This window comes from Callospermophilus lateralis, chromosome 5 (genome assembly GCF_048772815.1).
Source record: "Callospermophilus lateralis isolate mCalLat2 chromosome 5, mCalLat2.hap1, whole genome shotgun sequence".
Classification (NCBI taxonomy): domain Eukaryota; kingdom Metazoa; phylum Chordata; class Mammalia; order Rodentia; family Sciuridae; genus Callospermophilus; species Callospermophilus lateralis.
Window position 1 is genome coordinate 16026263 of NC_135309.1, and position 14359 is coordinate 16040621.

Here is a 14359-nt window from a genome sequence, read left to right on the forward strand (position 1 = left end):
AGGGTCTATTTAAATTACGGTACAGTTAATAATATTTTAAGTCTATGTTAAATGTTCACAGTATTATATTTTATTTAAAGAGGTATGTGTATGTGTAATACAACACTGTTTGCAAGGCAATGCTCTAAGTATTTTAAAAATATTAACTTATTTAATTCTTTCTTTCTTTATTTTTTTTAGTTGTATATGGACTCAATGCCTTTATTTGTTTTTATGTGGTGCTAGGAGGAACCCAGTGCCTCACAATTGCGAGGCAAATGCTCTACCACTGAGCTACAACTCTAGCCTCTCATTTAATTCTTATAATAGTTCAAAATGATTATGAATTATTATCCTCTCCATTTCAGTTCAAAAAAACAATATTATAATAATTTTGGCTTTAAAAAGTTGAAAAGTACACATGTAGCATACATATACTCACATGCATTAATTTTAAAAACTCAAAGAGTCTTTACCAAAATTAAGGTAGTAATCTTGAAATTAACATGAGTTTTCATTTTATTTGAATTAAGTAACAAAAATGTGAATGACTCTAAGATGATATTAAAAATAAATCAGAATATGTGAAAAAAATCAACTCAATTGTACTATTTGCACACAGAAATATTCCTCAGTTTAGAACAGAAACATGTAAAGGATAGTTCAATTGCTTCTTATGAAGGCTGTGGTCATCTAGTGAAACCTCTAGCCAACAATCATAAAGAAACTATTACTTTTTGACCACATGTATGTGATCCTAATTTTCGCATGATCCCAATACATACCAATTTTGTAGCTTTATCAGGTCCTAAAGAGCAAAAGCAACCTACATCTTCATCACACTGTTGCAACAAATGTCTAAAAAAATTACTTACTGGAGATTTGACTTCTTAAATTGCTTAACCCTTAAATCTTGGTTTTTGTCCTCAAGAGCAAGGAAAATAACACGTTTCTCAAAATTCTTTAGCACATAATACTAACTCAATGACTAATTTCTTAACTCTTGATTTCTGTAGGTACATGACCAATACTTACCTACAGGATAACTCTCCATCCATAGCATCGTGCTCATCTGTACTGGTATATGTTAATCTTCCTCCTACAACTGTCCCAACTAAATAAACGAGCCATGCAAGACGTCCTGATAGAAAACAAAAAAGAAAAACATTTAGGAGCTATTGATAGAAATAAGGTTATTTTTCCAAAAATTACAAAATTGGCAAACTACCTCTTTTTTTATACAAGTTATCAGCTATTATAAATTCATTCTTGTTTTGGTGGTACAGGGGATTGAACCAGAGCTGACACACATGCTAGACAAGCACTCTACGTCCCCGGCCCATGAACTCACTTTTTTACAGAAAAGTAGAAAGCTGGGTTTTATCAAGGAAGTATAACTGTGAGCGTGGTACAGATTTTAGAACCAGATAAAATGACTTCTGAATCTCAACTTAACAATTTGCTATGATTTTGTACAAGTTACCATGAAGACTTATGAAAAAAGTAAATTTGATAACAAAATAGTAAATGCAATGTTTAGGACCAAAGCTTTTATTCAGTCAGGAAATACTATCATAACTCCATGACCAGCATCTTTTCTGAATGGTCAACGTCACAATGGCACCAGTCCCATCATTTTGAAGCTACTTGTACTTGGAACATAATAGTGGTGATAAATTCACTCCCTTTGTATTTTTATGTATGATTTTTAAAATTCCAAGGTTTTCAGTGTACCATTCACACTGTTTTACCACTGAGCCAATCTTAAGGCCAACAACAGCAGAGGATTAAGTAGTGTAGCAAATGGTAACACCTTCAGTTTTTGCAAGTCTTACTTTAGGGCAGCCAAAAGGGACAAGCATCTACATCCTCTTATCACAAAAAACTGAACAAATGAAGATCAACTAACTGTGCAGTCTGTATATCAGCACCGTGCAATAGACTGAGGAGTAAAGCACTGAGGGGATAAAGTAATCATCAGAAAACAGACTCTAGTTCCATTATATGGTAACAATCAAAAAGCTACCAAAATGAAAGCCCACAAGTATTCGAAAGTTATCTTATGTACTGCAGAGGTGTTCTGTGACAACATAAAAGTTTACAACAATGTCTGCTATCCCCTAGTGACATGTCCACTAGAGCACTGCGTTCTCGGCCAAGCCTCCTGTGTCCTGGGCCCTAAATACGCCATGGGTATTTTTCAGGTTCCTCACTTCTACCTTGAGAATATTCTCCCTCTCTCCACTGCAAAAGCACTAAGCTTTACATGTCTATCATCAAACACAGACACTACTGATGCAATTATCAACTCTTCTTCAGATTATTACTCCTTTTGAAGGTATTGGTTCCTGGCTCACTGTCACTCTTTCCAACAAAACTTCTATCATAATCGCTACTGATTTCAATCTCTCCAAGGATGAATTTTTTTACTTCAACAACCCTTTGGTCTACTAAGCATCTCCAGCCCATGAATCTATCATCTTTTTTAAAAAAATATGTAATTTTTTAAATATCTTTATTTTGTTTACTTATTTGTATGTGGTGCTGAGGATTGAACCCAGGGCCTCGCACAAGCTAGGCGAGCGCTTTACGCTGAGCCACAACCCCAGCCCCTCTATCACCTTTTTAAAAATGAACTTTACTGAAATATCATTCACATACCATACAATGAACATATCTAAAGCATAAAATCCAATGCTCTACAGTGGATTCGTACCCCACTGCCACAATACAATATGGAATATTTTCATCTCTCAAGTTAAATCCCATAGTCATTGGAGTCACTATGCTTTCTGCCCCGGCTTCACCCTAAGCAACCACTAAGCTACTTTACATTTCTTTATCCTTTTCCCATTCCACACATTTCATGCGTGGGATCACTTAGCTTATTTTCAAGATTCACCCAGATTCCAACATGCATCAATACTTCATTATTTTTTATAACTGAATAACATCACACTGTTTGAACATTTAATATTGTCATAAAAGTTCTTTATATATATTCTAGATATAAGCCCTTTCAGAGTTATGACATATAAATATTTTCTACCATTTTGGGGTTAGTTATGTTTTCACTTTCTTGATGATGTTCAGTGAACCACACAATTTTAAAATTTTGATGTAGTCCAATTTATTTGTTTTTTGTTGCCCATTTTGGTGTCCTAAGAAACAAAATCATGATTCTCCCTAAACACAAATCATGACTTACTCCTCTGCTTTCTTCTAAGGGTTATATAGTCTTAACTCTTACATTTAAATCTAAGCATTCCAGTCCTGACACCAAAATGGTGAGTAAAGAAGAATTCAGGTGACTCCAGCCCCAGTTGTCGTCTGATTACAGTATCTGAGACATCCCAAAGAAGAACAATGCATCTGAGATTTATTCATGTCCAGAAATTGAGAGATAATAAAACAAATTGTTGTTTGACAAGTCACCAAGTAGTGACAAAAGATCACCAGAACACAACCCTCCAGGTATCCATTTACTCCTTCCTTGCTAGATTTTGTAATTTTGTTCTTAGTACTAATGGCTTTCTAACCTGATTTGTATTTTATATATTTATCTTGCATCATTACCTGTCTATTCCAATGGAATGGAAAACATATGTGATCACGTATTTTTATATATTGAGTTTTATATTGCATCTCCAGAGCCTAGAACAGTGCCTGGGCCCGTAGCTATCTACAGACAAGGGTAATGAGTTAAGAAATCATTACCCAGAAAATACAACATGGGAGAAAAGTTAACATCAGTTCTGAAAAATATTAAAATGTACTCATTATTAAAAATGACTGTTAATGGTGATTATATTTCTATTGTTTAATCTCAAAGCATAGTCAATCAAAGATGTAATACAATTGATCCTCATTGGATGTAGATTCCATTATTTGAGAATTTATTTGGTAAAACTTATTCACAACCCCAAAACCAATGCAGAACTGTGACATGTGACAAGCAGTGAAGATTCTGAGTTCAATATGAAACATTGAACAGGTAAACACAATGACACTCTGCCTTCTCGCTTCAGCTTCACACTATAGACAAGTCTTCTTCTTGGGGCCTATTCATCATAACTCTCACATTTTTAGTTTTTTGCTGGTGACTTCACTGTTTGCGATGGACAAGTGTTACACTTCAGTGCTATGTAGTGTTCCTAACTGAACAAAGCCTGCTATGTGTTCTAAGTATAGCATGTACGTGTCCCATAAGCTTTGCTCAGGCTTGAGTCACCACCGTGCTCTTGGCTGTGAGTTTAATAGTAAAGCACCAACAATTTGTTTTTTAAAAGGTATCTTTAATAGAAACACACATAAGACAAGGGTATATGTTCCAAATGTCATGATCAGAGGCCCACAGGAGCAGTGGTTCAGTATTGGCTAATTCAGTGGCTAATTTTGGGCCCAAAATAAACTTCACCTTCACAGTGACTCTACAGACTATGACTACCAAATAACAAGAATCAGCTGTACTTTTCAGAATGCTCGAGATCACTGTCACTAGAGTATACTACAAATGTGTGAGGAACATGTTACACGCTTTCTATAATGGAATGAGCCTGAAATATGGCAAGCATACTTTTTGGTGAATGTAATATTTTGTTTACCCTAAGGGTGTCACTATTTTTAAAATACTCTGCTATAAATAATTTCTTGAAGTGAAAAATATAATGTAAATATAAATAATCATCTCACTTTTATATTTATCCACTGAGATTTTTAAATGTCAGTTGTCCTAAAGCAAGTTTTATTACTGCTAAAAATAACAACATTTACATAGTAGTTACTGTACACTAAGCAGTGGAGTTATGCAATATTTAAGAATTTTTAAGTTCTTTCCTCTTTTTCAAAAGTCTGTTATAACAAAAGCCAGTTATAATTAGCTATCTATGCTTTCTTAATGCTGTCTGCAAACAACCCTTTAAAATGAAAAAAAAAAATCCAAGCAGAAGACATTCAGAAAAAACTGACTTAGTACCTATTGTATGTCATGTTATATGGTAGATATAATTCAATATGAATATGTATGAGGGAAAGTGAAATGGGAGCCGAAACTTCATGCCTAAGAAATTGAACCTGACTTTTGCAATGGCAGACTGATCAATGAATTTCTCAAAATTTAAATGTTTGTTGTTTAATTCATTTTATTATGACCTTCAAATTAAGCCTTAAATATCAAAGAATGTCAATGCATGTAATGAGTTTAAAAGAACTTTTTTCTAAATTCATGGTAAGTTTTGAATGAAAATTTATTTATTTGGAGAAATAAGAGTGTATATTACATTTTCTTTGTTTGGGAAGTAAGGTTATGGAACTGAAAAGTAGATATTAAGACTTAGAAACTTATGCTGAGCTAAAATTAGTATTAGAAATGAACAATAATATATAAAAGCATTAGTACTAAGCTATCAAATATAATCTTGGTATTTAGCTGGATAATATGGTATTTCTTACACACATTAAATCATTCCCTAAACCTCAACAATTTTAGACTAAAAGTGTTCAGAAATTTAAAAAAAAATTAGTTATTTTGAGAAATAAGCCAGACACAGAAAGAAAACTACTGCAAGGTCTCATTTATACTAGGAATTTAAAATAAATGTGGTAGGGGGTGGGGACACGGACACACACATACAGATTGGTGGTTACCAGAGGCAGGGAGGAGAGAGATTAGGTCAAAAGGTACAGACTTGCCAGTTACATGGGATGAAAGCATCTAGAGATCTAACACACAGCAAGGAGACCACAGTTAATAATATGTACACTGAAAATTCCTGAGGGAAGATTTTAGGTGCTCTTATCCACCCCACCCCCAGACACGTTATGCTTTGGATATGAGGTACCCCTCCAACCATGGACTAAACCTCTGAAATTTGGGCCCAAAATAAACTTCACCTTCTAAGTTGTTCTTGTTAGGTGTTTTGAGTCAACAGCAATGGAAAGCTGACTAACACAAAAACTGGTACCTGACCATGTGGTTCTCAAGCATTTGGAACTGGCCCATTGAAGGAATTTGGGAAAGTTTAAAGAAGCAGGCTGGAGAAGCCTTAGAATATTTTAAACAGTCTGATGGGCAATTCTGGTAGGAGTTCAGGAGACCAGAATGCTTACAGGAATATGAACAGTAAAGACTATGCTCAGGAGATTTCAGAGGGGAATGATGACTCAACTTGGAATTGAACTTGTGGCCACACATTACCACCTGGCAAAGAATCTGTCTGCATTTTGCCTATGTCCTGAGACTTTTGTGTGAGACTGCATTTAAAGGTGATATACTAATTAATCTGTCAGAGGAAATTTCAAGGCAGTAAAGCATTCAGGTGGTGGTATGAGTATTGCTGATGGCTTTTAACCAGGTTTACTGTGAAAAGCCGAGAGGAATGATTAGAAAACTTGTAGTCTGGCCAGAGAAGATGCCCATGTGAACTGGGGCTAAGGAAATTACAGCTATTGAAGAGCTTATTGGAGAAGCTAAGTGCTCTGCATAGACATGATAGGACTATGCCTGAAGGGCACCTCAGGAATCAACAAGACCACACCTATCAAAAACTCAAAAATGTGAAACAGAAAACTTCCTCCTAGCAGGGAATCCTGGTAGGAAGTTGTTTCCACAGATTTTGTTTCATAGTGCTCAGCTGCCCAGGCATTTGGGATGCTGCTGCCATGGGACAAGGGGACTGGCTACTGTTCAAAGTGGCAGTGGACCTTGACAAAACCCACATGGTGTTGGTTCTGCAGGAACACAGAATGCTAGGGTTAAAGGGTCATGGAGACTTTCACCAAAATTTCAAAAGACAGGCAACGCATGGTAGGGTCAGAATCACTGGAGGTGGCCTGAAATATTAATGTGTAAAGCTGTGAGAGTGAAGCAGAAGCTTGAATGCAGCTCCCAGGGATTAAGGTATTCCAGTAACACAAGGGAAGCTTCTGGCTGCAGTTAGAATCAACCTAAGAGAGAGGTCATGTGAACTGCAACCAGCAAGGATGTAGGAACGGGCTTCACAAGTCCTTGAAGATCACATCTTACCACCATGCATCCCAGATGCTGAACATGGAGCTAAAGACTTTGCCCCACTGAGTTTTGGTCATCTTTGGGTCTCATTCCCTTTAAGCCCCTCTTCCTCTATCTTAGAATGAAAATGTTTACTGTGCCATTGTATTTGGGATATATGTCACGAGCTTTAGATTTTTTAAAAAATATTTTTCAGTTGTCAATGGACTTTTATTTATTTATATGTGATGTTGACAATCGAACCCAGTGCCTCATGCATGCTAAGCAAGAGCTCACCACCAAGCCACAACTCTAGCTCCAAGCTTTTAATCTTTACAAGAGCTAAAAGACAAGAATTTGCCTTGAGTCTCAGATGAGACTTTGGACTTGGACATCTAGGCAATACTGGAACAGTTAAATTATAGGAACTCTTGGAGATGGACTGAATGCATTTTGCATTGTGAGATGGACACGAGTTTTGGGGGCCAGGGAATGAATGTTACAGTTTGGATATGAAATATCTCGCTAAAAAGCTCATTCTGGCAATGGAGCAATGGAGTTGGCCAACCATGAACTGAACTTCTGAAACCATAAGCACAAAATAAAACTTTCCCTCTTCTAAGTTGTTTTTGTTGAGTGTTTTGGCCATAGTAACAGAAAGCTGGCTAACAATAATGGATAGTATATTTTGCCTAACTGTGGTATTCACTGCACTATATACATCAAAATTTCATGCTATATACCCTAAATATGTATTTTTTAAAAGGGATCTATTTTGGTAAAAGAACTGCATTCACAACATTTAAAGAACCACATAAACCCATAAATCTAAGTTACACTTAGGGAGAAAAAACCTGATACATGAGTTCCCATCTATAATTTTTAAGAATTCTCCTTGTATAATAAGACTAAATTTCTATTCTAATTTTCCATTTTTCTATTATCCTGAAATGTTCAAAGCACTTGTTTTAGCAGCTGTTCAAGCACAGAACATTTTTTCCTTAACAAAATAATTATTGCTGTAATAATCTGTAATTATGGTTTATAACTGCAATAATCCCAAAGAAATCAGTCATTATCATAGATCACAAGTAATCGTTAACTACTGTTAATGACCTATTTCTTAGGGATTATTGTTTTCGTAAACCATGACCATATCACCATAAATACGAAAAAGCAAGACAATATAATACAAATGAGATCATAATAATAAACTTATTTTGTAACATTAAAAGCCATTAAGCATCTAAATTAAAGCACACATAACGAGAGCATATAATTTTCTTTGTTCAACACTAACTGAAGTGTTTACTCTGCACAAAAGAAACTGAACACTACTACACACAATGTACAAACTAGAGCCATGTTAGGCAATTTTTTCTTGATAACAAAAAACAAGTATTTTTTAGCAAACAGCAGAAATTTTTAAAAGGCAGAGAGAATTCTTCTCACTGACCTTTTGACTTAAAGGAAGGAAACAAATATTTATTAAAATTTTTCTATGGATCATGTATATTTGAAATGTTATTTTATGAAAACTAAATAATGTATCTAACCATAAAAACTTCTTCTGGTCTGACAATTTATCCAGTACAGACCTATTAAATATTGTTAAATTATTACACTTCAGTTAAGGCCACTCATGTATCTTTGAATGTATCTATACTTTCATTCAACATCCTTTTGAAGGAAAACAGGTCTTAGATTTTACAACTGAGCTATTTTACATTTTATTGTAATATTTAGTGTATATAAATGCATATTTGTAATGTATATGATATAAGACAAAATAAATAAATACCCCCAGAACCAATAGCATTACCAATACTATCACACTGTCTCCACACCATTCCCTGAGCTTTCCCCTTTACCTACCACCCTGGAGGCAACCAGGATCCTATACTTGGTGCTTGCTATTTTTTGAAATTTTAGTTTTATCACTTATGTATACACTTGTTTGGGGACTTTATTAAAAGTTTCATTCCGTAAGTAACTTCTTGAGAATTGCTTTTCTTCACTAAATACTTGACATTTATCCTTATTGAATACACCTATAGTTCATTCATTTTTATTGCTATATAATATTCCATTGTATAAATAAATTATAATCTGTTTATCCATCTTCAGGTTGATAAGAATTTGAGCTTTTTCCACTTTTTGTCATTATAAGCAATAATGGCGTGAACATCATTTCATATACTGAATCATCTTATGCAGAGATTTTCTAGAGGACACATATAAAAGTAAAGTACCACGTCAGTAGGTATTCAAATATTTCACTTTTAAAAGAACATCAAATAGATTTCTATTCCATTTACAATGGATTGCTTTTATACTCCTACCAAAAGTGCATAAAAATTCCCTTTGAACCACATTCTAAGAATTCTTGTTTTCCCAGTGTACTGGGAAAAAAAACCATAGTCCATGTAGATTATTAGTAAGGAAGCCTAGCATTCTCTCATATCTATGTACCATTTGTGGTGTTCTTTTTTTTTTTTTTTTGCAAAATGCCCATTAGGGTCTATTGATACTTTCATAAAGAACTGGTGTGTGTGTGGGGTGTGTGTGTGTGTGTGTGTGTGTGTGTGTGTGTGTGTGTGTGTTGTAAATACCTTTTCTAAGTTCTGATCTTTTAAAAATTTTACCTGAGTCAATTTTAATAGTTTATATCTATTAATTTATTCATTTCGGATTTCTTAATTTACTGACATCAGAAAACACTAAGAATAACTTTTATCTTTTAAGTCTTTGCTGTGTCTACAATCACATTTTGTTCCTAATATTATTTATTCATAGATTTTCTTTTCTTTTAGGTTTAGGGTTCTGTGTGTGTGCGTGTGTTTGGTACCAGGGACTGAACCACTGGGCCACATCCCCAGCTCTTTTTACTTTTTATTTTGAGACAGGGTGTTGCTAAGTTGCTTAGGCCTCACTAAGTGGCTAAGGTTCACTTTGAACTCAAGATCCTCCTGCCTCAGCCTCCCAAGATGCTGGGTTATAGATATACACTACCAAACCTGGCAATCTTATTAGCCTTTTTTTTAGAACATCCTTTCTTCTTTTTTTATAAACTGTCAGTGGACCTTTATTTATTTATTTAGTATATATTTTTTGTTGTAGATGGACACCACACCTATTTGTTTGTTTATTTTTATTTATTTATTTTTATGTTTATTTTTATGAACCCAGTGCCTCACACATGCTGGGCAAGCGCTCTACCATTGAGCCAAAACCTCAGCCCTCTTATTAAGTCTTTAGAAAGATCTAGCTTCTAATATTTTTATTCTGAGTCTATGTTTTTTAGTTATTTCTGCTCTTTGTTTCTTCCTTTCACCTTCCACAGAATTTAATTTGTTCCTTTCATTTCAACTTCTCTAGGTGGATGCTTAGGTCACATCATTTAAGCCTTTTCTTCTTTTCTAATATAAGCTTTTGTTCAGTGTATTTCCTTTAAATTAAATTTCCTACTGCATTCCAAAAAATATTATAATTACATTATTGTGTAGCTCTATTTTTATTTTTTAAATTGTAATTTTTAAATTAGAAAACAAATATACAATTTGGAATGGATTTGAGGCAAACTGTACTACAAGCAGATTTTTTTAAAGTGGCTAAAAAAAGTTTAAAAAGCAAGTAATAATAAAAGAAAATGTTTCTAGAGTAGCACACACAAAGTGTACAAGTACCTGAATATAACACTCATTGTGCAATAGTGCTACTTGTAAACACACATTATTGACTGTCTACAGACCATGGGGGATCACAACTCCACACTTCAACAATATGCTGACAGTTCCTAAAGAAAACTCCCTTCAAAAAGGCAATAACCTAGGTATTCCCTCTTTTGACAAACTCAATCTAAGTTTGGATGTGCCAAAGGGCTTGGATATACAGAGTAAGACGCATGAAACACATCATTTGACCAATTTTCTAAAGTAAGGTTTGAAGACAGTGACGACTAGGGTAGAAAATACAGAGAAATAAAAATTCTAATTACATGCGTAGTTTGTCACAGTAGGTGGAAACTTTTCACAGATATGTTAAGAAGAAAAAGCAAACAATTTTGTACAAGAAAATTTGCAGATTCTGTAAAATGTCTTCATCTGCTGTCATCATATGTACAAACTTATCATGGTTTACTTGAAAAACAACGCCAATATCTGCTTCCCTGGTCACTCCCTCAGCCTCTTGTTAACTTCTGCCCAGGGTCAGCGCACAGTGACGCTCTGTTACACTAAGAGAGCCACTGCCATCTGTCTCAAAAACATCAAATGCTTCTCTAATTTTTTTTCACTTACTCTTCCATCTTTTTTCACTGTCAAAAATTCAGAGGAGTGAGCTGTGTTGTGTTACATCGATATGCAGATCATGAATCATGTCCTGGGACTCTGCCTCTGAAGGATTCAGCCCCAGAGCTCTCCTGACAGCCTCCAGCCCCCTGCTGGGGCAGTTCTGTCAGCACACTCACCCAGCAGCGGGAAGCTCCTTCAGTTCTGCACTCTGCTCTTTGGTCAGCTGCTCAGCCACCACAAGCCTCAAGTTTCTCAGACGCACCCACACACTCCATTTACTCACTTCACTGCACTAATGTGGAGCTCTAGTTTTAAACTGCCTTAAGGATGGCTTCTCACATCTCTAAATTACTTGGAAGTATATTTTTAAAACTCTTAGTAAAGATCTGTTGGTAGCAAACATTCTGCAGGAGTTATTTTTGCCAGACTCTATTCTCTCTCTTTTTTTGGTACCAGTGATTGAACCCAGGGGCAATTAACCACCAAGGCACATCCCTGGCACTCAGTATTTTGAGACAGGATCTAGCTAAGTTGCTGAGGCTGGCTCTGAACTTGTGATCCTCTTGCCTCAGCATCTGTTGGATTACAGGCGTGTACCACTAGGCCTGGCCTTTGCCCAACTCTTTAAGAATGATGTTTCGCCATCTTGGTTTCCATTGTTGCTGCTGAACAGAGAGCAACCATTTCACATGACTCTGTAAGTGACCTTTCTTCTCCAGCCACCTGTACTACCTTCTGCTGGGGAGTACCCAGATGAACAGGGCGGGGCTGTTTCTAGTTTTGGACTGACGTACGCCAGGCTTGCTGTACTAGTGGGTTCACATTCTCCATTAATTCAGAAAAACTCTGAGAGTCTCTCTGGTCATCACCTCTGCTCTGCCCTCACTGTTCTGTCCTTCTAGAATTCAACTGGATGGACTGAACATTGTCATACTATCTTTTAAATTTTCATTTTCCTTAATCCTCAGCATTCTTGAAAATTTCTTTAGAACTGTTAGTTAACAAATTTCTTCCTTAGTGGGACTAACTAATTCACTATTTAACAAACACTTCCATTAAATTTTAGAACACAAAGTTTTCAAAAAAATTTTAAGTATTTTTTACATCGTCCTGGTCAATTGCACTTTTCATACTCCTACTGTTTGTTCATGGGTGATTCTATTTTTCCTTTAAACATTTCATATATAATTATTTAATATCCTGGGATGCGGTTGTGGCTCAGGGATACAGCGCTCGCATAGCACGTGCAGGGCCCTGGGTTCAATCCTTAGCACCACATAAAAATAAATAAAGGTATTATGTCCAACTACAACTAAAAAAGAAATACGAAAAAAAATATTTAAAAAAAATTCTTATAAAATTCCAACATCTGAAGGGTCTTTGAGGGATCCTAATTTTTGTTACAAATACTTATTTGGTTGATTTAATCTACAGATTTCCAAAGCCCTAAATTATGGCTGTTATTCTTCAGAGAAGACCTGAATTTACTTTTCGGGAATCCAGGAATCTACCAATTTGGGGCCACGTCATTCCCTTGCAGAGGCTCAACCTAACGCAGGAGTCTCAGATGTGGTACCCAGACCTCAGGCTCTGTCATCAATTTTATCACTGATATTGATAATCTACCTTTCAGAGCAACCCTGACCCTGCCTTTGCTACTGACTCTCTGATTGGCGTCCAGCTTCTGACCAGGGAAAGTAGGAAATGGTCAGAGGAAAGAGAGTACAGAGAAAAAACCTGAGACACCAAAGTCAGTGCTGACTCTTTTCTTTTAAAGAAGTAAGTATTCACTGTCTAGAACACAAACTAAAGATGAAAATGTGATTTTATAGGTTGCTGCCTAAACATGATCCAAATTATAATATAATATGATCCAAATTAATGTTTATACATAGAATATAAATCCAAAAAGGCTCTATATAATGCTGCACTATGCCATCAGGTAAAACAAAACAAAAACACTACAACACAAGCTTACAGGATCAGCACATATTACAAAAAGATACTCAACTGGAGACAGGTGGGGACTGAAATCCAGCCTGTCCTCCACTCACCCACATACATCCTAGTGCTAGCACACCTGTCTGCAAGAAGTGCAATCATTTTTCTAATTTACACAAAAGCACCAAATGTACTACTGGGTTTGTAAGAGGGTAAAATAAATCCTTAATGGCCAAAATGATTTGAGGACTGAACTTTAAGAGACAAAGGCACAGAAACAAGCAAAAAGCTTGAACTTCTACCCTGGAAGCCAAAGGAGAAGGTCTAGGACGAGTTCTACCTGAGAAGTCCAATAAGAACCCTGTACCTAAAGCTGATGCAAACAATGACCCCCTTAGTGAAAAGGTAAGCTTGGAGCGGAAAAAACCATACTCTAGACAGAGAAAGCAACGCAGAAACCTGTCTGACCTGACTTCAATGCTTGGTGGACAGGAGGAAAAAACTTCTAAGTCAGACCTGACAGGATTTGTAGCCTTAACATAGACCACCAGTGGTATGAAAAAGCTTGTTCTAAGTTTAAATGTTAATTAAGTTGATAGCCTCCTCTTCTCCCCACTCAGTTAGTGAACTAACACTTCAATTAAAAGACAAAACATGCTTGCAATGGACTTTTTAAAAAGGAAGAACTATATACTTAATCTATTAAGAGACAGTTTAGACTGATAGTAAATGGATAGATTTATGCAGTAAGAGGGCAGCAGTTGTAGTGATACCAGATAAGATAAACAGTAATACCAGATAAGAAAAAAGTAGACAATCTTTTTTTTTTAAAGAGAGAGTGAGAGAGAGAGAATTTTAATATTTATTTTTTAGTATTTGGCGGACGCATCTTTGTTTGTATGTGGTGCTGAGGATCGAACCCGGGCCGCACACATGCCAGGCGAGCGCGCTACCGCTTGAGCCACATCCCCAGCCCAAAAGTAGACAATCAAAACTAAAAACTTATCTTTAAAAGCTAGTTAGGAACGCAAACCACAGATCAGAAGAAAATATTGCAAAACATGTGAAAAAAGGATCCTCTATAGAATGTAAGGTATTCTTACAATCCCACAATAAAAGCATATGGAAAGGAACCAATTGGCTGATTTAAAAATGAACA

The 14359-nt window shown here is 35.7% G+C and overlaps 1 protein-coding gene across 7 annotated transcripts in view; it reads right to left on the reverse strand.

Annotated features, from left to right (window-relative positions):
• Ranbp17 (RAN binding protein 17) overlaps window positions 1-14359 on the reverse strand; it is a 298250-nt gene that overhangs the window by 242430 nt on the left and 41461 nt on the right. For all 7 annotated transcript variants that reach the window (XM_076856352.2, XM_076856353.2, XM_076856351.2 and 4 more), the window contains one exon: window positions 1015-1120. In XM_076856352.2, coding sequence (XP_076712467.2) covers window positions 1015-1120 — 106 coding nt within the window. The remainder of the gene's footprint in view (window positions 1-1014; window positions 1121-14359) is intronic.